Source organism: Mus pahari, chromosome 5, assembly GCF_900095145.1.
Source record: "Mus pahari chromosome 5, PAHARI_EIJ_v1.1, whole genome shotgun sequence".
In the NCBI taxonomy this organism is placed as follows: Eukaryota; Metazoa; Chordata; class Mammalia; order Rodentia; family Muridae; genus Mus; species Mus pahari.
In genome coordinates this window covers 82725972-82752767 of record NC_034594.1, presented here as the reverse complement: position 1 = coordinate 82752767, position 26796 = coordinate 82725972, and the positions used below count along the sequence as shown (strand labels likewise).

General features: G+C 44.1%; 1 protein-coding gene across 1 annotated transcript in view; it reads left to right on the top strand.

The window, feature by feature from the left end:
- The window catches only part of Kdsr (3-ketodihydrosphingosine reductase), a 31911-nt gene extending 7575 nt beyond the window's left edge, over positions 1-24336 (top strand). Inside the window, exons 4-10 of the mRNA XM_021198375.1 lie at positions 4634-4699; positions 4882-4977; positions 8688-8879; positions 13112-13195; positions 17477-17560; positions 21655-21756; positions 23229-24336. Of these exons, the coding sequence (XP_021054034.1) occupies positions 4634-4699; positions 4882-4977; positions 8688-8879; positions 13112-13195; positions 17477-17560; positions 21655-21756; positions 23229-23348 (744 nt within the window). The 3' untranslated portion in view covers positions 23349-24336. The remainder of the gene's footprint in view (positions 1-4633; positions 4700-4881; positions 4978-8687; positions 8880-13111; positions 13196-17476; positions 17561-21654; positions 21757-23228) is intronic.
- Positions 24337-26796: the final 2460 nt, after the last annotated feature.

Sequence of the window (26796 nt, the reverse complement as noted above, 5' to 3'; positions counted from 1 at the left end):
TGTGTGTGTGTGTGTGTGTGTGTGTGTGTGTGTATGTGTGTGTGTGTGTGTGTGTGTGTGAGTGTATTCTGTATCTTTTTGAGCTTTGGCATTGTTCCTGTGTTCTGAACTGCCTTAATGAGACCTTGCACACAGTTTGTAGGTATATTTAAGACACCTACTTCCTGAGTTTTCACAAAGTTGTGCAACCATAATCACAATCAATTTGGAAATCATCCCAACACTGAAGTCTCCAGACTGCCATTAACAGCCACACCCATTCCTGCCCTGCCTCTCCTAGCCCTAACCAAGTACTAATAACCTTTATAATTTGATAGACTGATGGACATTCTTATGCAGTGTTCTGCAACCTTAATTCTTCATTCTATATTATTTTTAAAATTCATCTGTGTAGCTGAATAAAATAGCTCATGTGGTCTTCCTTTTTTTCTTTTTCTTTTTCTTTTTCTTTTCCTTTTTGAGAAAAGGTGTGCTGTCCAGCTAGACTCAAATCCCAGGACTGGTTTAGAAAGTTTTAATTGAAATCCAGGGTGTCTACCCTGCCTTTGATCATTCAGTTCCCAGATAAAAGACACACTTTTATTATTTATAGTAAGCTTTAAACAACACAAGAGCTGGGCAGATATCTGCCCTCCCTGCTATTAGAATCTACTTTCCTATTGATAAGCCTGAGTTATTACTTACTGTGTTTTATCTGGGCTGCTCCTAGTTCCAGTTGGCCAGCCTCATAGCTATTTTCTTGACTCCTAACCCATGGTGTCTTTCTCTTTCTCCTGCCCTTCTACTCCCCATCAGAGGTTCTCCAACCCCCAAGCCCTGGAACCCTAAACTCCACCTATGTCTCTTCTGCCCAGCTGTTGGCTGTCAGCATCTTTATTCACCAATCAGAAATAACTTGGGGATAAGGTTACATAGCATCACTTGGGTCTATGTGTGGACTCTCCTCTCTGGGGCAACCAGGTCTTGAGGAACTCGCAGTATTAGCATTAGAATACAAGCAACATCAGACCAACCCCTACACAGGACTCAAATGATTCTCCTGTCTCAGCTTGTTAACTGGATTGCAATAGGCATATATCATTTTCCTACGTTCACTTAAGTTTATCATTGACATATATCGTATAGTTGTATGTATAAATTACTTTCACTTACCTGTTCTGTCATTGATAGCTATTTAATTTGCTCCCATATTTTTGTGTTTATTGCTGGTTGTTGTCATGGCAGCTTTTCTTTGTGCACATGATCAAAATGATTCTGTTACTTTGGGGCCTTTGACAAGTGAAAGCAAAGTTGCTCAACTCTTACTGGCCGGGAAATGGGGGCAGGGGTTGCAGAACTTTCCTCACTATCTTCCGTATCCTTGAATGGCATACCTTAGGGACCTAAATTATTTTTAATATGCCCTGCCTTTTAAAGGTTTCACCACCTTCCAATAATGCCAGTGTACTAACTCTTTAACATGTTGGCATTGGGAATACAAATTTTAGTAAGAGGCATTCCAGATGCCTGCCTGTTTGCTCTGACGCCTATCACCATGTCCCTTGCCACAACCCCATGGAGGCATTCTGCTTTGTGATAGGCTGGTTTTTGGCTGCCAGTGAAATGAGCCCATTTAAGCCAGATTAGAGTGTATTAAAGGCAGGTTTATTGGGGAGCTGCTCTCCCTCCAATGGGTGAGTTCACTGGCCCCAAAGACTGAGGCCAGGGAAGTAGCCATGGGGAGGGGAGGAAGAGAGAAGGGGCATGCACCCGGAGAAGGAGAAGGGGAGAGAGCATGCAAAATGTCTAGATTATATAGAGAGGAGCCTCTGGGGGAAGGGCAACCCAGCCCCTGGGTTGAAAAATTCAAGGTTGGGGGCAGGATATATCAGGTAGGGACTGAGGGATGCTTGTACAACCTAGAGGCCAGGTCTGCTGTGGTATGTAAAATATGCACCTCAGTGCCTTGTCCAGGGTCCAGAACAGTCTTTTGTCTCTTATAAAAGAATAAGAGGCTCCATAATCATACATGACTGCTTCCTGCTGACACTGGGGTGAAGTTTTGAATGTGGGAAAATGCTGGAATGTGGGGCAATTTCAGGGAGAGCTGGTTGTTTCACTGCCGCCCAGGCTGTGGGACATCTGGGGGTAGGAGTGAGTAGGCCCAGTTGAAACAGTCTGGCTGGGGCAGAGCACCTGCGAGTAGCTGTTTTGGAGCTGGTCTAGATGCAGATTCTGAGAGAACACCTGGATGTTGGAGACAGAAGATAAAGTTTAGGGAGAAAAACTTTTGGGGGGTTATAAATTTGAAACTCTTAGGCTCATGGTCGTGGGAGTTGGAGAAGGGGTGGGGGGGTGGGGGCAGGATCAGGGATAGGGGAATAGATCCCACCCTCAGGAATAGGCGGGTGGGGAAGGAAACAGGCTGTTAATTGACAGTACTTATCTGCAGTCCGTTTGGTGTGGAAGGTGGATTTGAGTGGATTCCCTGAAGCTTCCAAGAATCTTTTTAAGTTTACAAAAAGATAAATCTTTTACAACTTCATTTATCCACTTCCAACCCCCTTCCTAGACCTTCAGACAGTTTCTTAGAAGCCTTTATATCCTCAGACCTTATATAAACTTTTCCTATCCAGTTATTTACCATGAGACACGGATGGTTGATCACTAGATTTAACCCCCTCAGAACCCTGAGAATGACACATCTCAATGTCCTATGTGTCAGTTAGAATGACAAACTTACCCATTACCCAGTTACTCCACTAGGTTCCTTTTACGTATTCCTTTGGCTTTGTTCAAGGTACAGGTCCAGGGCAGGATTAATCTTAGGCTGCCAGGCCCAACAAATCTGAGAAGCCTTCCTGTGGAGGAGGAACTTGGGAAACTGACCTTGTTTTGACTTAGCCAACATGAGACATGTCTGGTGTCCCTGTTTGTCCAGAGTTCAGGCCAGACTTCAGCAGCTCAGGCAGTGGAGCAGCTTTTCTCAGTGGTTATTGTACAGTTCAGGTGGAGTCCTTTCCTGTCGTGTCTGGATCTTCTTGGAGACCTTCTGCGGTCACTACTAGGATTTGGGAATCTCTGTCATTTTAAGCATTAAGTTTAAGATTTTTAAATGTCATATTCAGCAGGTCTCTGACAGGTTTGAGGCTGGTACCTACTAAGCATATCTGCCTTAGACAATATGTTTGTTTCTAGTTATCTGTTCTAAACTGTACACCTAGCAAACATAAAACAGGAGGCTAAATAAAGCTTAAACAATTAGCTGCATCATTTCTCAACATGACTTTAGTGATGCCCTTAAGAAAGATGGTGGTGGAGCCATAATTCAGCCCTCTTTATTTCAAAGTCAAGATGGTAACCAGTCATACTGTTTACCCAGTGTTTGTACGTTATTAGTCACCATCACCGTTGTAATCGGTGCTGCTGCTGCTGTCACAGGAAGGAGGCAGGGAGGACTGGGCCAGGTGGCACCTGGAGCCCTGTGCTCAGTGTGGTGAAGGGAGAGTGGGAGAGCACAGCCTCCAAAAAGCTGGGCACAGGGAATTCAGACCAATTTGAATAAAATTTTTTTAGATCCCGTGGCACCTATCATCCCAGCGTTCACTGGAGATCCCAACACTATTGAATTGACATCCCGATTCATAGTCTGATATCAAATGGTTTATGCAGGGGTGTAGTAACTTCAGATAAGGCATGTGTGTATCAAAGGTTCCCCCAAAACAAAGACCTGGTCTTTGTTCAGATGGGGCGAACTCTAACGTAGCTGTAACTCAGCAGAGAAAGCTCTGAGGATCCTAGACCCAGATAGGAAATAGCTGGGGATGGGTACCCACAGAGTCAGTGGAGAAGGCTAGAAGAACAGATTGGTTCTCACATGGCCAGAAAATACCAGGACCTTCAAACTGGGACTCAACTTCTCTCCATTTCAGAGACATTTGATTGGTTATTTTTCCACCACCAGTGAAATGAGCCAATTTATACCAGATTAGATTAGATTATATTAGATTAAAGGCAGGTTTATTGGGAAGCTGCTCTCAGGCGGGTGAGTTTACTGGCCCTGAGGACCAAGGCCAGGCAAGTCGCCATAAGGAAAAAGGGAGGGGAGAGGGGAGAAAGAGAAGCAGCGCACACAGAGAGGGAGAGAAGAGGAGCCGCTGGGGAAGGACAGCCCAGTCCTGGGCTGGAAGGTTCAGGGTTGGAGCAGGGTTTGCCAGGTAGGGACTGAGGGATGCTAGGAGAACCTGGAAGCCAGATCTGCTTTGGTATGTAAAATACGTATCTCCATCCTGGGGTCAGAAATGAAACACTTTGTAGGTATACATGGCTAAATTGGCCTTCATTATTAGAAAGACTTGGTTTTATTTTTTTAAAAATACCTTTACAAATAGTTTTGATAGACCAACATTTTGGCATGTACTTGTAATCTTAGTAATCTCAGTATTTGGAAGGCTGAAACAGGAGGAGAGCTGTGAACCCAAGTTATTCTAGATGAAAGTTCAAGACCATGTGTAGGTTAGAATAACCCGAAGATGTCATTCTGCCCTTCCACCATGTGCGTCCCAGGTCACGGGGCTTGGTGGTGAGCACCCTTACCTGGTGAGCTGTCTTGCAGGTCCTTATCCCATTCCTCCTTTTTTCTTCTTTTGAACAGGTGGTGCTGTGTATCTCAGTTGATGTGTCTCAAGACTATAACCAAGTGGAGAATGTCATAAAGCAGGTAAGAGGAGGATTTCAGTTCACTGCCTGACTCTGGTTGATTCTTGCCAAGAGTTGACAACTCATCGCTGTAGGCTTAGTGGTTCGATGGACTTTATTGACCTTGTCTTTCTGCATGATGAATCTTCCATTCTCTGATGTAGTGTTTGGAATGATACGTAATGTTCTGGAATATTCCTCCAGGCACAAGAGAAGCTGGGTCCTGTGGACATGCTGGTCAACTGTGCAGGCACCTCGATGTCAGGAAAGTTTGAAGAACTTGAAGTTAGTAGTTTTGAGGTGAGTGACAATGGTGTCAAGATGATGTCTTCTATTTTAAAACAGGCCTGCCAAGCCAAGTACTCAAGCTAATGTACTTCAGCACTGAGGAAATGGGCATTAGATGTGAACTCTTAAGTGCAAGGCGTTTTGACCTTGGCAGTATGTCAGTCTTGTCTTTAGTGTCCTCTTTCACTGGGGTGATGGGTTTTGAAAGCTCGACTCTGAAGTTAAACTGCTCTCCTATCTTAAAGTGCGACTGCTGGACCAGTGTCAGAACTGTCTTCTCACAGGCTGTAGTCAGCACTATATACTCAGAGATGCACGCAAGGCCTGCAGGAGGATCAGAGGGTGGCAAAGGCAGAATGGTAGGACCTGAGTGTCTGAGTTTGTCTGAGACACCCTGTCACTGTGCACACCACACTGGCCCAGCCTTCTACCTCAGCTTCCTAAGCACTGGGACCACAGGTCTCTGTCACCATGCCTAGTGTCACTACGCCTGGCAGAATTGTTTGTTTTACAGTGAATAATTCAGAGGCACTTAGCATATTGTGATGTTGTGTAAATATCTAATTCCAAAACATTTTCATCTCCCCAAAAGAATACCCTATACTTTAGTCAATATTACTCGTTACCCCAAACCCTTATTCTAGCCAATGGCTACCCCTAATCTGTGTCTGTCTTGCTGAATAATGGAGGGTATGTGACGCATTCCCTCCTGTGTCTGGCCCTAAAGGTTCCTTCACACTGAAGTGGACACTGGTGCTTTATTTTTCTGAGTTGGTAATAGTCCCATTGTGTGAGGAGACTGCAGTGTGTTTGCCTGCTTATCACCCCTGAATATTTGGACCGTTCTTACCCACCCACCCCAGCCCAGAAGCTCTAGGTATCATTTGAACCCTAGGAGGTTGTGATGCACAAATCCTGTCTTTTAGTTTCCCTGTCACCAGTCTACACTCAAGTTTCTATGTCTTGCCAAGTGTGTTACAACTCGTAGTTTGTTCCCCAGCTTTAAACCGTTGTTGCTTTCCCTTTCCCTCTGTTGTGTTCTCTTGGGGCTCTTAGCTGGATGAAGTGGCTCATGCCCATAATCCCAGCTCTTGGGAAGCTGAGGCAGGAGGATAAGGTTGAGTTTGAGGTCAACCTGAGCTATGAAGTGAGTTACAGCATCATGAGCTACAATGTGAGGCTCTATCTCCAAAACAGATAGACAGATGTACTCCTTACTCCTTACTGGAGTTTCATTGACTTCTCTAAAAAGAACTGGGGTAAGCATGGAGTTTTGTTCTTCGCAGATACTTTTTGGGGGTTCTTACTACTAAAACAATGTCATGAGGGGCTAGAGAGATGGCTCAGTGGCTAACAGTGCTTGCTGCTCTTGCAGAGGACTAAGGTTCAGTTCCCAACACTCTGAGAGGTCACATCTGTAATTCTAATACCAAAGGATCCAGTGCCTGCCAGGAACACACATATATGCATTGCAAGACAATCATGTACATAATAAAAATCAAAGTTTTAAAAATCAAAACAAGGACAGTGATATTAAAACATTCTAGGGAAAACAAAAACAAAAAACAAGAATCCTGACTTCCAATCACAATCAATATTTTCAGTTTTCTTTGCTTTTACAAAATAGAGTGGTTAGAATTACTATCTGCACATATCCTGCCTTCTACTTTTTGAAAACTCACAGCATAAATTTTTCTCCTCACTCCTGTGTTTTCAGTTCTCATTTCTTAAAGTTTCTTAGTATTCTGCCACACTGCCATCATGGTTTCGTGTATGCCCTGCCTGGGCTGTGTAGCTTCTCAGGGTAAGGAGAATAGTCCTCCAGTGTTTAAACCTGTCACTGTGTAGCCTTCTGGTGTCTAAACCCGTCACTGCATGCTCAGGTTCTCAGGGTGAAAGTGGGTTTCAAAGATCTGGGAGGAGAAGCTGGGGGTGTCTCTGCAGGCACTTTCCAGCAGATACTGAGCTCTTGCTGTGCAGGGCAGCAGGATCTGTGCTTGTACTTAGTTTTCCCATGTAATCCCTGAAGCATCCTGAGGTAATGCCAAGATTAACCCCATTTTCACCTGAGGAAATGGCCAGCTGAGAAAAGTCTCACAAGATCGGGGGTGGGTGGTGGCATGAAGGTACAGCTCTGCTGTTAACTGGTGACATATTCTCTGTATAGTCCTTGTCTGGCTTAGAACTAGCAGGGCCAGAAAGATTTCGAAGCTTTCTCCTAAACCTGTCCTTCAAGAATTATTACTGTAAGGACTTAGAAAGATAGCTTAGGGATTAAGAGTTCTGGCTACTCTGGCAGAGGACCCAGGTTTAGTCGCCAGCATCTTACAACTGTCTTTAATTCCAGTTCAGAAGATCCAGCACCCCATTCTGGCCTCTATGGGCACTGCATACACGTGGTACATAGAAATATTTTAAGGCAAAACCCCATACACATAAATTTCTGAGTTCGAGGATATCCTGGTCTACAGAGTGAGTTCCAGGACAGCCAGGGCTACACAGAGAAACCCTGTCTCGAAAAAACCAAAAAAAAGAAAAAAAATCATTATAAAGCATTACCTACAATAAGTACTTTTCTAATAGAACACTAATTTTGACCATTTGTGTATGTGCATGGTTGGGTCAGAGGTTAATGTTGGCTGTTCTCTCCTCCTCCTTCTCCTCCTCCTCCTCCTCCTCTTCTTCTCTCTCTCTTTCTTCTTCTTCTTCTTCTTCTTCTTCTTCTTCTTCTTCTTCTTCTTCTTCTTCTTCTTCTTCTTCTCTCTCTCTCTCTCTCTCTCTCTCTCTCTCTCTCTCTCTCTCTCTCTCTCTCTCTCTCTCTCTCTCTCTCTCCACCTTATTTTTGAGGCAGAATCTCTCACTAAACCTACATGGCACTATGTTGGTTAGACTGGCTGAGACCGTCCAATAAACTGCTGGGATCTGCCTGGTTCTGCCTTCTTGTTCCCGATGCTTGGGTTAGAGGTGTGCCCTGATGCCCAGCAGAGTTGCGTGGTGCTGGGGATCCAAACTCAAGTCTATATGCTTGCACACAAAGGACTTTCCTAACTCAACCTTGTGCCGAGCCCTAATTTTGACATTTGTATCAAAGATGGAACTGCTGTCACTATGAGAATTGTCTTCAAACTAGTCTCCAGAGGCTAGTCCTGAGGGTCACAGTATCTACTACATTCGTTCACTTGCCTGTACAATATTCAGTAAATCTGCTGCACCCCGGCTCCCAGTCTCCTGGGCTTTTTTTTTTAAGTTGCTATTCTATTGCTGTGAAGAGACACTGACCAATGCAACTCTTATAAAGAAAAGCATTTAATTGCGGCATGCTTACAGGTTCAGAGGCTCCATCCATTATCATTGTGGTGGGAAGCAGACAGACATAATGCTAGAGCGGTAGCTGAGAGCTTTACATCCTGGTCCACAGGCAGGAGAGAAAGAAGGGAGAGGAGGAGAGAGAGAGAAAGAGAACACGAGAACACAGACACTGGGCCTACTGTGGACTTTCGAAACCTCAGCATACCCCCAGAAACACACCTCCTCCAACAAGCCCCCCCTCCCAATCCTTCCAAACTGTTGAATCAAGTAGGAGCCATGCCTACAAATATATATGCAAACTACCATAGGGTCTCTCTTAAATAAATTAGTCCTGGGAAGAGACAAACTCCCCTTAGCGGGGCTTAGGCTGTGGTCCTTGTTCCCACCTCATCTGGCCTCTTTGTTTCTTGCAGAAATTAATGAGCATAAATTACCTGGGCAGCGTGTACCCCAGCAGGGCAGTAATCACCACCATGAAGGAGCGACGGGTGGGCAGGATTGTGTTCGTGTCCTCTCAGGCCGGACAGCTGGGGCTGTTTGGTTTCACGGCCTACTCTTCATCCAAGTTTGCCATAAGAGGATTGGCAGAAGCTCTGCAGATGGAGGTAAGAGATTCATTTATATCTGTATTTCTTCTCAGATCAACAGGGAGCTCTGTCATTTTCTAGCTTCTTAGCCTACATCACTTTGTAAGCTAAAGGCTTACAAAGGTGATATCTATAAAAACAAAACAAAGCCCAGTTGTAAGATCTGCGTTTTAATACTTCTTATTGTATAAAATTATACTTAGGACAGAGGCAAAATGACTCTGAGGATGGAGGGATTGCCTGCTGTATAAAGTACTTGAAATCTCTTCCTGGTGTTGGTCTGTTTCTGCTTAAGTGAACAGGGATAACATTATATAGACAACTTTCTGAAAGCTCTGGAGGTGGTTCTGAGGAAAAATGCTTGTTGTACAGGTTGGGTAACAGAGTTTGACTCTCCAGAACTCACGTACATGTTGGGCCAATGTAGCAGTCTGCCTGTAATTCTAGTGCTCAGAAGGTGAAGATGGGAGCCCAAAGCCAAGAAGCTAACGAGCTAGACCGGTATTCTCAGTGTGAGTCAAATTGTGAGGCCTACCTCAAAGAATAAGGTAGAGGATCATTAAGACCAACTCAACATTAGGCTTAGGCCTCTGCACACACATGCTCAATTAAGCTGTGAAGTTGCAAGAGAGGATCCTGGTGATTCTGTTGCAGTTACTCTTAAGGACTCTTTGCAAATGCCCATGTTGGTGTGTGGATAGGCCTGTATGTGTGAAATATGTGCAGAAGCTTTCTCATACTACTTTCCGGAAAGGCGAATTCAGCTTTTAGTGAATTCAGTGAGTTACTTAGAGTCACATAGTCACTTGGTGACAGGAATAACAAGGCCTAGCCCTGTGACTGCAAGCCCACTAGTCTTGTGCAGAGGATGTATCTGTAATTTGGAATCTGTAATTGGAATCTGCATGTGCATCTGGTAGCTGCTTTATCCAGTTTGGGGGTTGGGGCTTAGAATCCATGCGGGTGCAGAGTTTGAGAGATAAAAATGTATACCCATTAAGGCCTTTCCTGAGGTCTAACAATATGACCCACAAGTTAAGGGCAAAGTGTACCTGTGGGAGCCCTGGTTTACACGTCAGAGGAACAGTGACCCAGCGGCTGCTACAGAGTCGCTTAGCATCTTGATGTCAAGAGTCAGCTTTCACACTGCCGGAAACTGGCTGGGCTAAGTAGCCTTGACTTCTGAGCATTAAAAGTGTTGTTACTTAAATAAACAAACACACATACCCTCTAAAAGACTGCTATTTTATTTGGATTAAGTAAATTCAGGCTTTTGAATCCAGCTTGTTTGTAGCAAAATTTGCCTCAAACCAAGATTTCCTTATCAACTAATAATTGTTTATTGAAATCAAGATAATTTGGTCAGTTTTTTATGAGTTAAACCAACATAGTTGCTTAAATGCTTGATGCTTTGGGTAAACTTTTTGGTTTAATTAACTTTTTAAGTCTTTCTAGTTACCATCCTGCTTCCTCCAACAAAGTATAAACTCTGAAAATGTGGGCACAGTATGTACTTGAATGATTTGTTGATATTTCGGATTTGATTTTCTTTTTTCTTTTTTTGGTCTTTTAAATACAAATTTAATATTTAAAGATTTTTTTTTTCAAAAAGTTGATCTCTTTGAAAGTGTATTTCTGAAGTCAGTTATAGCCAGATTCAACCATAACAAAACCAGAATCCCAATCCAGGCTTCCTCCTGCTTTCTTACTCAGACCACGCCTGGCCCCTCTCCTCATCTCTTCCCACCATGGTAGACCAGTAAGCTGGAGCTGGGGTTCTTTAGTTTGATGTAAGCAGCTGGGGTTCCCTCTCCAGCCCCAGTGCTCTTGTTTTAATAAAACAGCTCTTAAGTGGCACTGTTTTTTTATGATAAACTCCTCTTTCGCAAGCCATCCATTGTCTTACCTGTCTGAGGCCAAGTAGAAGGGAGAGTGAGAGGCCAAGTGGGAGAAAGGCAGAGCAGGAGAGTGGGAACTGGCCCTTTCCCAGGGCCAGGGAGAAACGAGTCAGCTAGGCATGATTCGGTGAGATCAGGTGTAACCCTCAAATTGTAACAGGCATAACCCAAAACAGGCCAATGGACGCTAAGCTGTTGGGTTATGATATTAACAGTTAGAGAGAGGTGTAAGAGTAATTTTGAATGTCCTGGTTTTTGCAAGTTATGTGAACAAGAGTATCAGGAGACCAGGAACTGGGTTATGGACAGAGAATTGTCCGTTTAGTTCATTCCTGTACGGAAGTCTATGTTGCATATAGTAGTAATTTAGAAAGCATTTGCTGGGAGCATCCACCCATAGACTAGCAGAATAATTGTGCTTGATGATCGCAAAAACATTGTTGGCTCCAAAGGCGACAAACTGGTTCCTCTCCACCTTGCTATTTCCAGTCCCTCCCTGTGAGAGAACTGTTGGTAACCCAGTCATGACCTTCGGTTTGAGAGACACTACTTTGAAACATGGTTTTGATGATCATAAACACCACAGCCCTCGCTATGGGGGCAGAGCAGTGGGGGAAGCAGTGCAGAGTGGGTTGGAGAAGCCAGCCTGTGTGACTTGCCTAATTATCACCCAGGCACTTTTTTTTTTTTTAAGCCATTTTTCTCTGGTCCAATACAGGACCAGACAAGACTACAAGAGACATTTTATTAAGTCACCATCTCAAAAGCAAGTGTGAGAGAAGTCACTTGCTCATCATTGGTCCAGCTGGCTCGCCTGATTGGCCTGGAAGACAGCAAGCACTCGCTGGCAAGGCCAAGCCATGAAGCCTCATGACTTGGATGCCCTGGAATGGAACCAGCTTTCATTCTTATGATTACTTGGATGGGTGCACAGTACCTACTGCTTTGTTCTCTTGACCCATGTTGCTCTCCCGAGCCTTGATAGCTGTGTCACTAAAAGAGTGGGAGCTAAGGGGCTAGTGCCCTGGTAGACTGGTGGGGCTGGGGAACACTGTCGGATTTCTTCTTTAAAATTCTCAGCACTAGACTTGCTGCCGTCCCTTCCAAATACCCAGATGTCTTTATGAGGACAGAGACACAAGCCAGCAGTAAATAGAAAAGCACACCAAAATGAACTTGATGGTCTGGATCGCTGATTACCAGGCAAGAAAGGAACAGGCGACAGCGACCGGGCTGCTGTGGACAGTTTTGGGAGACTGACCCTTGAAAAGAAGGGCCACTGGGATTGTTGGGGTATCTTCATCAGTAGAGGAGTTGACTGGGAAGAGAAAGTGGCAGGCAGACAGTGTTAGAAGAACTAGAGGTTATATTAGGCATAGTGCCTATAAAGAAAGCCAGGGGGAACTGGGCATGGTGGTGCACACTTGTATCCCAAGTATTCAGGAGACCATGGCAGAAAGATCACCAGGTCAGACTGGCCTGGGTTAGAGAGATCTTACTGTTAAAAAGGGCAGCGGGAAGAGCTTCTATGTGTAAATAGTGGTTGGGGCTGTTTACAGGGGAGTTGCTTGGCTGGTCATACTTTGGTGGTCTGCCCAGGATGAAGATGCTTTCTCCTGATGCTATGTGGGTAGTTATACAGGGACTTCTACAGGGACAGATAGAGTTCCAAATCTGGATTCAGGCACAGTATTGCGCATCTGGGTAGGCACTGAGAGACAGTGTTTTGCAATTGAAATGAACATTACTGTATTATAGCAGCCTGAAAGGCAAAGACCTGCCTTCTGCCTTGAGCTGTTCAGTTCATGGGCAGAGTCTGTGATGAATGAACATACGGTCATTCCACAGCATGTGCAGTTCTCCCCGGGCAGCTCTGAGCCTCTGCTTGGTCAGCAGCGGGAAGAACTGTACTAGGAGGGGGGCTTGACGCACTTTAGAGCCAGCCACTTTCTGACATAGGTCAGGGGAGCTCTTGCTACTGTTTCTAAGTTATCTTCACGGAGAGGGGTCCCCAGGACATTTGGTGCCTGTTTACGGATAGCCACTTGATGAGCCTGACAAGCGTCACCTTCTAAGGCCGTGCTCTCAGCCTCCCTAGTGCTGTGACCCACTAATACATCTCGTGTTGTGGTGACCCCTAACCAGAAGGTTGTTAGTTGCTATTTCATAACTGTAATGGTGCTACTATTATGAATCAGTGTAAATATCTGATATATAACCCCCGCCCCCCAAAAGGACTGTGGCCCACAGGTTGGAACCACTGTTCTAAGAATCAAGAGAGCTGAGACAAGTTACAGGGATGAATACAAAGTGTTCTGTTTACTGAAAGTGCTACCTTGTTTGTGTGACCAGGTGAAGCCTTATAATGTGTATGTCACTGTGGCCTACCCACCAGACACTGACACCCCAGGGCTGGCTGAGGAAAACAAAACGAAGGTCGGTATTCCTATATAATGCCTTCTGTGAGGAGTGTGTGATGGTGTGTGTGTGTGTGTGTGTGTGTGTGTGTTTTATGTGTGTGCTGTGTGAAGCGTTTTGTGTGTATAATATGTGTGAAATGCATGTTGTGTGTGTTGTGTATATGGTACACATCTTCTGTGTGCTATGGTGTGTGATGCACATGTATTGTCTGTGTTATGTATTGTATGTGTGTGATGGAGTGAGGTGTGTGTGTGATGTGTGTGTGTGAAATGCATGTTGTGTGTTGTGTGTGTGTTATGCATTTTGCGTGTGATGTGTGTTGTATGATACACATCTCTGTGTGCTGTGGTGTGGTGCACGTGTATTGTCTGTGTTATGTATTGTATGTGTGTGATGGATGATGTATATGATACGGTGTTAAGTGTTCTGATGAGGTGTGTATGTGATGTGTGTGTGTGTGTGTGTGTGTGTGTGTGTGTGTATGTATGCATGTGTGATGGTGTGTATATAGTTTGTATTTGTGACTGGAGGGAGTTGTGCATGTTTGGGTGTATGTATGTTGTGTGGTGTGTATATGTGATATATGGAGGCATTGTACATACTTGGGTTTGTGTGGTATGTATGTACATGATTGGGTGTATATGTGCGTGTGCATGTGTGTGTATGTGTGTGGGGGAGTGTGTGCATGTTGGGGGAGTGTGTGCATGCGTGCATGCATGTGTGGGAGCATGTGTGCATGTGTGGGAGTGTGTGTGTGCGTGTGTGTGGGGGGGAGTATGCATGTGTGTATGGAGACCAGAGAACACCCTTGGGTTTCTTCTTAAGGTGGTGTCCTTGGTCTTGAGGCAGGGTCTCCTCCTGTCGTGGAACTGTCAGGTAGGCCCAGGAGTTCTCCTGTCTCTGCCCCCTCATGGCTGGCTTTGCTAGTGCGTGTGCTCAGAGGCCAGACAGGCACTTTATCTCCCTAGCTCTGTTCTGAATCTTCAGTGTAATTTTTATTAATTCATCGTGCTTTAGGTTCTGGCCGTTTAGTGGGTCTGTTGGGTGCACAGTGCTGAGCCAAGATTTGACCTTCCAGGCAGAGCTTTCTCCTCCCTTTTCTGCTCTCCAGTCCCCTTTTCTTAATGTTGAATTTAACTGTTTCTAACTTTCAGCTCAGTATTCTCTCATGTGGCCTTATCACTCCCACTTCTGGCCCCTGACCCCTAGAGGGAGCCATTTCACCCATGTGTTAAAACCAATCCACACATGCATACATACATGCATACACAGCGTATGTACCTACATGCATGCATAACGTGTACATATACACATACATTCATATGTACCTACGTACAAACTCATGTTTTAACTAGGGAAGCTAAAATTTGAGCCTCTACTTTGTTCTCCCTGTGTTACCTCTGATGGGGTCAGATTCTGTGTTTATATGTAACTTTATGAGTGTTGTTAAAGTTGAACCTCTATAATGACATTCCCTTTCCCGTGTGTCTTTGTTTAACTGTGAGCATTTGTAGATCATTCACTGGGAAAACTGAACATCTTTGGATCATCTGAACCCCTGACGTTTCTGTTACTTTCATTCTTCTTCCCTCCAAGCACCTTGTCATGGGCTCCACCTCCTGACAGGACACAGGCCTCAGGGGTGGCATTTTCTGCACTCCCCTGAGCTGGGCTTCCCTTCTCTGTCCCTTGTTGGGGTCTGTACCTTCCACTGCTATCATTTCTCTGCTCACTTTGGTGACCCTTCAGTCATCCCAGAGAAAGGCACATAAGAGGCAACATTTGTTTAGAATCTGGTTAACAAGAATGCATCTTCTTTTTCCTGTTTGTCATTGTCGTGTGCGGTAGGGTGTTTTACTAGATGACAGTTGTAAATGACGGTCCTCACAGCTTGGCAGGCACTTCTCACTGAGTTCTAGCTTCTAGGGTTTCCTGGGGACCCCACTGACCTGAGATGCCTGAGAAAAGCAACTCTTGGCTCGCAGTTCAGAGACGCCCATCCATCAGGACAGGGAGAACTGGCCAGGCAGATCGGGGCTCCTTACAGGAAGCAGGAAAGTGGGGTACAGCCGAGAGCCAGGTGAGCCACAACCTCAGCGACACATTCCTCCAGCTGGCTGCAGCCCCTACCAGTAATGCTCTTGGGCCAAGCACACGTCAGTGACTGAGCAGCCCCCTCATACACATGGGAGGTGTGGACTGCTGGTGGGCTTTAGCTGTAGACACTCTTTCCTTTTCATCTTTTAGAATGCCATTGGGTGTGAAGTGTCTTATATGCTAGATTCTCAGGATAGCCCCTTTGTTCTCTCATGCACTCAGGTCTGGAACATTGAGGTCATTGTTTTCCATCCAGACTACTTGGAAGCATTCTCTGCGCAGTTGTCGCTCAGGAACCCCACTTTCTGGCTGACCTCATCACCTCCTCTCTTACTCGCTGTTGGTTTCTTCTTCAACTTTATTTTATTTAACTTCAATTTTTATTTCTACTGATTTTTTTTTTTAAAGCTTAGATCTGTCTGTCATGGGTTTGTCTTAGTTATATTCTGTTGTTGTGAAGAGAAACCAAGACCAGCATAACATAAAAGTCCTGAGCTGAGGCTTCATTCTCTGTTCATCCGGCTCCCCATCTTTCCCTTTGCCATGACACAAACAAACAAAACAGATAAATAGGTAAAGTGGGGCTGAAGGAAACCGATGAAAACGCCACCTCACACTGAGGGGAACCTAGTTTTAGACTTAATTATTTTATGTATTTTTTCCTCTTAGAGTGTATGTGGATCTCTGTAGCATAAATTTTGGATGTTTATGTAGTCTATATCCTGTTTTTGTTTGCAAAAAAAAGGTTATTTATGTAGAAACAACCTCATTTTCTTTTTGAGTTCAGCCAATTTTATAATTTCTTTTTGTTTTAAAGAAATAACTTGAAGCAAAACCTCCTGCCTCAGACCTGCTAAGCAAGCATTAATATTTGCTGCATACTCCTTAAGTCTGAAGCCAGTGAAGTAGTGACTTCCCTGGGGTTTGGTTGTTTTGGTTTTGTTTTTGTTTAGCCTCCAGTACAATTTTGGACAAGCTGGAACCTGCATTGATCTGTGGGCCCAGTAGGGGGCAGCAGAAATTCGTGTAACTCAGTGCATCTTGCCTGTCCTTACCCACCTGGCATGGAGGAAGAGCAAATAAGTGGGATATGTGTCCTCTCAGATTCTTAAAAAAACAAAACAAACCCCGACTTTTGTGAAACATTTGCTATGTTTCTGTAATCACAGTATTCAGGGGGTGGCGGATCAAGAGTCACAAGCCTGCTTGGGCTACATAGTCAGACCCTGACTTACAAACCCAGCCATGGAGGAAAGAGTGTATTCTGGCTTTCCCCTCAAGACTACATAGTCACATTTAGTCTCCTGTGGCTTAAGGCTTCAGTTCGAAACTTTTCTTTTGAGGAATGTTTGGATGTGTGTGTAAAATGCTACTCAGAAAAGCCAATGGGAAGAGACAAAAAAGTAAGTTGCCACTCACAAGTAAATTAGGACACAAAGCGTGAATACAGAAGTAGCCATAACCTGAATTAATGCAGAAATAAAGGAGAGGAAAGAGGGAGAGAAGGAGGCGGGAGGAAAGAGAGAAACCGAGACACAAGAAGCAAGGAATTAAGAAAGGTGTTCTGAGCTAAGTGCGAGTCTGACAGACCTTTACCTATCCCTTGAGGATCAGAAGCCTATGATTTGGGAGTTGGGCCCTCAGTCCTGTAACCATCCCTCAGCACTAGGCAGTGTTGCTTTTCAAATGGCTAGTATCTTTGCCTCCTCTGCTCATCCTTGAGCAAATAAATACAGTTCTTCAATGAGGCCTAGGCCCAGACTGTCCTTACTCGGGCTTTCCATCTGTCCCCAGCATCATTCATCTGCTCAGTGGGGACTCTATTCAGAATGGAGGCACTGTCCTATTTGCTTAGTCACAGGGACGAGCCTCTATGCGCATACTGTCTGGCAGGTGCTGACCAGTAAGAGAAGGGGCCCTTCCTCACTGTGCCTGACATACTGATCTGCTAGCTCCAGCTCTGGAAGGCCTCACTAGAGCCCTGCTTGCACCACAGAGAACAGCAAGCACCTCCTTAGCATGCTCTGCCAATGGAGAGAAACGTTCCACATGTAGAAACTGATTTAGAATCTAGATTGATCTTTGTCTTAAACAAATGTATTTGTTCCAAGGTAGAAAAACGATAATTATATGTGATCGGTCTATAAGACATTTATTTTAATTCAGCAGAATTATTTTGTCTATTTCTCTCACTTGCAGCCTCTGGAGACCCGGCTTATCTCAGAGACCACAGCTATTTGCAAACCAGAGCAGGTGGCCAAACAAATTGTCAAAGATGCTATAGTAAGTACACGCCCTTGTGTGGCTCTCTGTACTCCATGCATTTGTACTGTGTTTCTGAAAGGCGCATAAGGACTGACTTCAGAGCAAAGCATTCGGCTTTGGGTGGGGTTTGTCAGCCTCCACAGCCTCCTCACACTTCCTGTGGATTCAGCATGAACCCGAGGGATAGAGTCATGGTATTGTAAGAGAGCTGAAGCTCTCAGAAGGCAGATGACCACTGCGTGAGGAAAGGCACCTTCTTTTAATTTTTATTTGTAATTTTACTTATTGTGTGGGTGTGAATGTCACCTTCTTACCAGGTCATTAGGCTTGGTGTCCAGGCTTACCCACTGAGCCTGGCCTCAGGCCCTACCTTGTCCTTTCCCAGGGTTTGAGAGCATCTAGGGTACTTGGTTGCCAGGCTCAGGATGGGGTTTTCTTTCCCTTCCTGTTTCCTGTTACCAGTTTTCTCATGGTTCACAAGACGATGTGAAGCATCAGGCTGCTGGCCCCACTGTTCCCCTCGATGTACCTCCTCATCCACTTAATTTGTGGGGAGCTGGCTTTTGAAACCATATCAAGCATTATATAGAATACTGCATACCATAGTTCTCTTGACCGCATTCTGATTAACCCACTTGTAGAACAAGGTTTAGTCTGAGGGATGTGCATAAACTTAGTAACCTACATGACTTTGGAAAGTCTGCACCCAGATAACATGGTGCAGCTTCTAAGTAGCAAAAGGGGTGCTGTGCCAAGGTTAGCAGAACACAGTAACAGCAGCCTTACCTACAGGCCCAAAGACCTGGGAGACAGCTCAGTGGGTAAAGGAACCTGCCACCAATCCCAATAACCTGAGTTCTTCAGACTCCAATAGTGGAAGGAGAGAACTGACTTCCTCATTTGTCCTCTGGCCTCTACATACATGTTGCGATACATCCATATACACAGTAAATAGTTATACATACATCTTTTTTAAAAAAGAACAGGTCTGCAGAGGTGGCTTGGTAAGTTCTACAAGCACAGGACCCTACTTCAGAAGCCACTTGACCTCTCCCCCCTCTTCTGGCCTTCTTGGATACTACACCCATCACATACATGGTACACATGCATAACATGCAGGCACCCATACATACACATACATATTTTTTAAATCTTAAAATAACAACAAATGGACTGAGTTCCTAGAAGTAACATAAAAGCCAGTAAGCCAGTATGGTTATTCCTATCTGTAACCCAAGTCCTGTGTGGACAGACCAACAGATCCCCAGATCTTGTGAGCCAGCCAACCCATCCAGTCTGTGACCCTAGCCAGGGTCATTTCGAGACCAGTTCACAAAAGATAAGGTATGGAGTGATTGAGGTAGACACCCAACATTGACCTTTGATTCCCACACATGTGCCCACAGACATGTAGTTTGCCCTGGTTGCCTTTGGAGGTTCAGAGCAGTGGCGTAGAGGCATGAAAAGCTAATTTGCTTTTCCCTCTAGTGAGAACAAGCACCCTCAGGGTAGTGTTGCTGCTGCTGCCACTGTCTTAAGATGGTGGTGTTTGCCGTGTGTTTACATGGTGTTGGGTTCCATCACCAGCAGAAGAAGATAGGGAAGAGGTTTAGTTAGGAGATAAAGTCATTTGAAATCAAAGAAATTGAGACTGGGGAATTGCCATGATGGTTAAAAGCACTTGTTCTTATAAAGGATCTAGATTCATTTCCCACCACCACATGGAGGTTCAGCAGTTCCTCGGGTGTCATGTTGTATCCAGACATGCATGCAATCAACACACACACAGAAAGAAATAATAAAACCTAAATACATTTTTAACTCTATTTTTAAACGCCTTTATTTGTTCTTTTAATGTATATTTGTGCCTGAGTATGTATGTGCAATGCCTGCAGAGGCCAGGAGAGCCCCACATCCCTTGGACTGAATGCATAGGCATTGTCCCGTGTGTGTAACAGTCAGAGAAGAGATTTGAGGAGTCATTATTTCCTTCACTGGGGTTCTGGAATCAGACTTAGATCATCAGACTCAACTGGCAAGAGCTCTTGTCTGCTGAGTTGTGCCTTTTCTCAGTTTCTTTTCATATTGGGCTCCAGTAGCTTCAGCCTCAATTGCAGCCGACTTCCCACTTCTCCCACTTCTCAAGTGCTGATATTACTACTATGTGTGGCTCAATCATAGCTATTTTCAAACAGAAATTCATCAGGAAGAGTGGCATGGTATTTTCACAAACTTCTACAAAGTCCACACTAACAGATGCCAGCTGCTTTCTAGTGTTTGCTTCTGTGGCCAATCTGTTAAATACATTCTTTTTGAAACATTTGAAGAAAATCTGACTTTAAACAGATACATAGTTGGGAGGGGATAAAGTTTTTACAGGCTTTTCAGATAATTAAACCCCCATCTTTTTTTTGAGACAATGTTTCTCTGTGTAGCCCTGGCTGTCCTGGAACTCATTCTGTAGACCAGGCTGTCCTTGAACTCAGAAATCCACCTGTCTCTGCCTCCCAAGTGCTGGGATTAAAGGTGTGCGCCACCACTGCCCAGCCAATTAGGGGTTTCTTAAAGGTTGGTTGCAGTGTGAAATTAGAAGCTGCACACCAGTATGCTCTTATTCACGGCGACACTGAAATGCTTGTCTCGTTTCTGTATTGAGTGGATCTTTCACTCATTTATCGTTTGAAAACATGCATTAATCATTTGGAAAATACGGAATCTGGGAGTTATCAAAAGTCACATTCATCAGAGATCGGGAGATATCGGAAGCCAACTGTCTCATGCTCATGGAGAACGTTTTCATAAATCTTAATTCTTCCCCATGCACATATATAATCTGTCGTCTTTTTGCAAGCCACAATTTCAGTTCATTTGTCTGCCCTATTTGTGCCTCAAGCCCAAGTTGGAATGTTCTAGCCTGCTGGTAAATAGTTGTTAACAGGAAAATAGTTTTGTCAGGAAGCTAAGCTCTGAGGTGTTCCTGAGGTTTTCTCCAAGGTGTGCTCCCAGTTAAGCTAAAGCACTCTCAGTGAATTCCTTTTTTGTCACCTAAGAACAGGAGTCCTCTTCCCAGTGTCCTCCAGGAGATGGACCACAGCCAGCCTAGGATGCCAGATGCTGCTGGTTCCTGGGTATGATGCTATGCATACTCTCCTGTGCATATACCTGTGAAATAGCCTAGCTGGGGATGGAGCTCAGTTGGTAGACTAATAGTCTAGTATGCATGAAGCCCTGGTTCCTCCCTAGTACCATATAAACTGAGTATGAGAACACATGCCTATAATCCTAGCACTTGTGGAGTAGAGAAGAGAGGATCGAAATTCAAGGTCATCCTCAGTTACAAAGTGAGCTCAAGGGCAGCCTGAAATCCTGCCTCAAAACAAACCCAAAACCTGTTTAATGAATGGATTAGGCCCCTGGTTATATTGAGGAACAAAGAAGTGATACATATCCCACGTGGGGCAGAGCTGGGCAGCCCAAGATGCTGGTGTACTGTGCAGACAGCACACAGTTGACAACTTCTGAACCACTTCTTTCTGGGAGGTCCCAGTTAGCCTTCTCAGACCTTGGTTGATGGCAGGTACACGATGGGAGGAGCGTTGTCCTCAGGATTACTACTTAATAAAATGAGGAACTTCTCTGTTGTATCATGTGTTTTTAAGTACAATGCATCTTTTGGGTTCTTAAAGACTTTTTTAGAGTGTGTGTGTGTGTGTGTGTGTGTGTGTGTGTGTGTGTGTTTGTGTGTTCATTGCTGTGGTGGTGGTGGCACTGGCTGTATTAGAGCCACACTCTCAGAAACTCTAGTTTGTACTGTAGCACTCTTGTCCATATGCACAAAGGTCAGTGGGAGAGCAGCTAATGTCTTAGTGTTATTTGACGGTTTCATTGTCCCTAGAGACCCTGAAAGGGTCAGGAACCCACAGGGATCTGTGGACTTGTACTTTCAGAACTGGACATACTTTAAGTCTATGTGTCCCTATTTTAATTCTGGTATATTCCGAGTTGCGTGCTGTCCCTTATAAAGTGAGGAGACGTATGTCTCTGCTCCTCATGTTGAGCTGATTCCTGTAAGATTACTCCATACCACTCTTTTTTGCTTGCTTCTTTCCTAGCAAGGAAATTTCAACAGTTCTATTGGCTCAGATGGGTACATGCTGTCCTCCCTGACCTGTGGGATGGCCCCTGTGACTTCCATCACTGAAGGACTCCAGCAGGTAAGCCCTTTCTTAGCCAGCAACCAGGTAGACATACAGACAGGTAGACTAACAAAACAAGAATTACTGTATCTGACCTGTGAGAAAAAGATGAGGATTAGAGTGCAGTAGTTTTAAAATAAAGTTTGTTTCTCTTTCTGCCAACTGTAAGTAGACAAGCAGGTTAAGGCTGCGATCCCCGACCACCCTGCTTCAGTTTCTTTCAGACTCTGGTCCCACTCATCATCGTGCTCTTCAGACCTCTCTCCCACATTCTGCATCTCTGCTGATGATCCATCCCAGAGTTGAGGGATCAAGGTCCTTTACCAGATTCACATATGTTGTGATCTAGAACATGAAAAGTGAAGTTGTAGTCCATCTGACACTGACTCTCTTCTGCCACCCTCCCTAGCACTGAGATATGGGTGTTAGCTAAACTCCAAGAGTGTGTACATTTAAATAAAATTGTTGTAAAATCAGATGTTGCGAAACAAAAAATCCAAATTTGAGACATTTTTGGGGACATTCAGAGGTCTACCTCATCAGGCTGCTTTCTCAACAGGAAAAGATGGCAGTCACTCCCATAGAATAGAGCATAACCCCTTCCCAATCCCTGTGAATTCCTAACCCCCCTATGCCGGCCACTGGCACAGATGCTGAGAGACTTTCTTTGCGTGTTTGTGAAATACAACGCTACCTTACATGAATCCATCAGTGGCTCCCTGGGGCGCTGGATGAAGCTTGAAATCCAGTGCATAGCACCAGCCACAGCCTGCTGCCACTTCTCTCTCCCTCAGCTCTCCTCATCTCCTCGTGTATCTGGAAAATGTGTATCTTTCCATGATGCCATTTGGAGTTGCTTTAATGAGAGACTGTCACTGGGAAGGGTACATGGCTATGGATAATTGCTGCCTTGCTTCTAGACTGGTTGCTTTCTTATCTGGTTATCTTTCCACTACAAGCCAATCGTATGCCCACCCGTAGTCGGAGCTACGTAGAAGGCTGAGCCAGGGGATCGCTGGTGACTAGGAGCCAAGACCAGTCTGAGCAACATAGTGAGGCTTTCCTCAGTAAATAAACAGATCAGTTGAGGTGAGAGAGGAATGTGTATTTCTCACGTCACGATCCTGAGCACCCAGCAAAGGGGCTTAATACTCAGAACAAAAATTCTAGCCAAGGACATCTTGATTGTACTATCTGGAATGTGGGATTGGGCTGTGCCTGTCTTCTAAGAATGCCTAGTTTGTTCTTTTTATGGCTGGAATTTGTTAATTCAGACAAATATTGTTGTCTGTGTGGCTATGCTATCCAGTGTACAAAGCAGACGTATTCTGTTCTTGAGAATTACTGGCATTTACAAAGTTTTCATTATACTTGTTCTTGGAGCAGATTAGATGTGTCCTAGAAACTGTTTAGAAGAGACTTAACTGCTATAAAATAGGCTATTGTACTGTCCTGTTGGATGAGCTAAAAGGTCTCCCTTTATCTTGCAGGTGGTCACCATGGGCCTTTTCCGAACAATTGCCTTGTTTTACCTTGGAAGTTTTGATAATATAATTCGCCGCTGCATGGTGCAGAAAGCAAAACCTGAAGTTGTAGACAAAACTGCCTAAATCTTGCCCCTTGGATGAAAGACTGAATCCAGTGATTTGAACAGTGTGCTGCTAATGGAACACAAGTTTTGGCCTCCAGACTTTTGTGTCTTGTTTTTGAATGTGAGATTGGACCCCGTGCTCTTCAGAAATCTGGCTGTAAACAGAGGGACATGAGGCCATCTCTACAACTGTTAACACTATGCAAATATGAACCAGGACACCTTTGATTTTCTGGGCTTTAGGGGTGATAGTGTGAGAACTAATAACAGGAAAACAGGGTAAAGAATAGCATTCCAGAACAGTAAATTCAGCTTTTTGGTTATTCTCCCATCCTGCCCATAGATATCAAGAAAAAATGTACTTTGTGGCATTTCTGAGGTTTTTTTTTGTTTGTTTTGTTTTGTTTTGTTTTTTTGTTTTGTTTTGTTTTTGATTTGGGGTTTTAACTTTTCATGAAAGATGGTCTAGGTTTTTATTAGTCTTTTTTTCTTTTTTGTAATTTTTTTTTACTGTATGTTATTCAAGGTGTGTCTTCCAAGTAGGCCTCTCAGCATGTCCCGCTGTGCCTGGGACTCTTCTGCTGGTGAAGCTGGTTTCTCTCTCTTTGATCCCATAGAGTTCGAGGGGGATGAGAGAGCAGCACAGAGGAAGGCAAGGGATGAGTCCTTTGTGATGGCAAACTGGGCTTTCTTGTCTTCTTAGACTGATGCTTACAACGGTTTAAGTTTTATTCATGGGAAAGGCAGCCTCTTTACATGTTCTCTGAAGAGAAATAAAATCTGATAGAAGCTTAAAAGTTTACAGTTTCTTCAGTAGCCATGGTGACCTGAAGTTCACATTCCATTTCAGCTCAGTTTCTAGTGCTTCTTATCGCTCTTCCTAGTTCTGCTTATGCTACTGTATTATTTTTGTAAAAGAAGGAAGAAAAAAGAGATGGAGATCGGTGCAAATGTTTTTGACTTGACTTTTTAAATTCATGAATTCATTAAAATAAACAAAAGCATGACATTCTTACTCTCAGAGCATACAGCGGAGCTTTAGGGAAGGCAGCTGGTTGTGTACTTTTCAGCCTTCCTATTAAAAGATGGTCAGGTTGAAAGATGCTCACTTTGGAGGTTGGGTGTTGAGCCGGCTCTGTCTCCCGCTCTGACTCGGAGCAGTATCCAGCGTGGTAAGGAGCCCTCTGACGGCAGCCTTTGCGCATGCGCAAGACTGCGGTTCCAAGGGCGAGCCTGCAACAGGTGCCTCTGAGGAGTGCTGCCTGTATCCAACTCATCCTGTTTATTGTCCCCCAGGCTCCAGGACAGTTTTCTATGTCTTGATATTTTACCCTGTTCTCCTTTTATACACAATACTGCATTCCAGTTCATTCCACCGGGAAAATACTACTACTTTCAAAGAAAAAACTTCACTGTTAAACAGAAGACAGAAAACAAACAAAAAAACCCAACAAACAACAAAAGGGTTTCAACATTTAGAAATTACTGCCATGGCAAACATCTGCTTTTTGCTTTTCTTTTTCCTTTTTTTTTAAGGAGAGTTTTGCTGTGTGGTCTTCTGCTTCAGGCACCTGAATCCTGACAGCACAGCTTTGCTCCACCATGGCGAGTGAGCCAACCAGTTTTTGCTCTTTGAGTTTTTTTAAGCTCTTGACTTTATGGTGGCTTAGTTTTTATTTAATAAGATATTTAATGGCTCCATTTTTATCAAGGTCTGAAAACTTTTTAAATATTGTTATAGAAGACTTTTTTTATTATATGCATTACTGTTTACAGGAGCAGGTTGACAAATAGTTCCCACACCCCTTCAGTCCAGCCTAGCCAAAGTTTGCAACTTGTGTCATATTGGACAGCTGCTGAGGTGGGACAGTAGGGACCGCGTCCCAATTTAGAGGGAACAACTGGACAGTTTCCAATTTTATTTTCATTTAAATGTCCCCAGACAGCTGGCACTTTCTACTCTTACCTGTTAAAATCTAATCCCAGATGGCATCTGACACAGTACGATTAACTTTTCTCATTATACTATTTTCCAACATTCCTCGGCCAGAGGATGGCTGTGTAGATAACGCCTGACGTACATACATTGAAAAGCCTGGTTTCACGGTGGTGGTGCTGGTCCTAACCCACTTTAAACTCGGGTTTGCAGAGACCCTGATGCCATGGTATTAGAGGCCTCAACACCCTGACTCACAAAAGTTTGGAGTGAGCTTTCCTTTTCTTCTGAAGTTGATACCATAATCCCAGATGAACTTGATGTGAGAATACTGTTTTTTTATTCACGTCACATCAGCACAGCCTGCCTGTGTGTTAACTTCACCAGACTCCCTGCAAACATCTTGCCTCTCAGTATGTGCTCCACATTACCTTTGACTGGGGAGCTCTTGAGAGTCCTGCTTGGAATGTAACATTGAAGCAATACCCCTGAAAGTTGGGTTCATGTGGACAGTCCCATTGTTAGGGAAATGATCAGCTTTTTTCCCCCAGAGAGTTAAACACTTTACATTCTTTACCACAGGCTAAGGCTGAGTGGGCGCTGAGGCCTACAGTTCCCTTGTACCATTCCCTCTGACCAAGGGCTTCTGGGGTTTCAGTGCTGAATGCCTGCTCTGATAGTCAGGTTGTATTATTTTATTTTAATATATCCCTGTGTTTATTTGAAAATTAATATTCTGCTATATAAAGTTAAGGATGCTTCATAACTGTGAAAGAAAAGGAGACAATCATTTATTTATTAAAAGAAGAAAAAGATAATATCACAGCCTGGGGAAGTGTGTCATTGGAGAATGCTAGCCTAGCATGCTTGGGACCCTGGGTTTGATTCCTCACCCCAGTCCAAAAACATTCTTTATTAAAATTGCCCTATCATTTCAGATTTTAGTAATTTATACGGTTGACACTTAGAATGTTGTTGTGGTCTCTTTCTGTGTAATTTAGTGGTGTGTTTTTATCTGGATCTGTTAAATCATATAATTGATTACTGAAAGCAGAACCTATAAGATGACTTTCTGTTAGATGATGAGAACATTTCTATACCATTTGCTCCACTCAAAGAATCCTATGCATTTGTCCTTGTAGAAGGCTGTACAATGAATTATGTTGTGGTACTTAAGCTTATGATGTTGTATTCTAATTGAAATGTGTCTTGCTGAAGACCACAGTTAATATTCACGCTTTTGCTAGATGCTTTGTGTCTTTCTTATCACTCTTAGTCCTTAGGACCCCAGCCCGAAAGGCCCCTGCTGACTGTCACCCTCCAGTTCCAGACTGCGTCTTGCTGTTCTGATCTTTCTGGGTTAATGGAGGCTTATGGGTTTGATTTTCGAAAATGAGAGAGTTGCCATTATATCTTATACTTATTTGTGGTGCAAACTCTTAAGGCCTTTTGACACTGGCAGAGAACACATGGCTATTTTGATACGTATTAGGACAGGGTTTCTACTTTAGAAGCTTTTGTGGCGGTACTA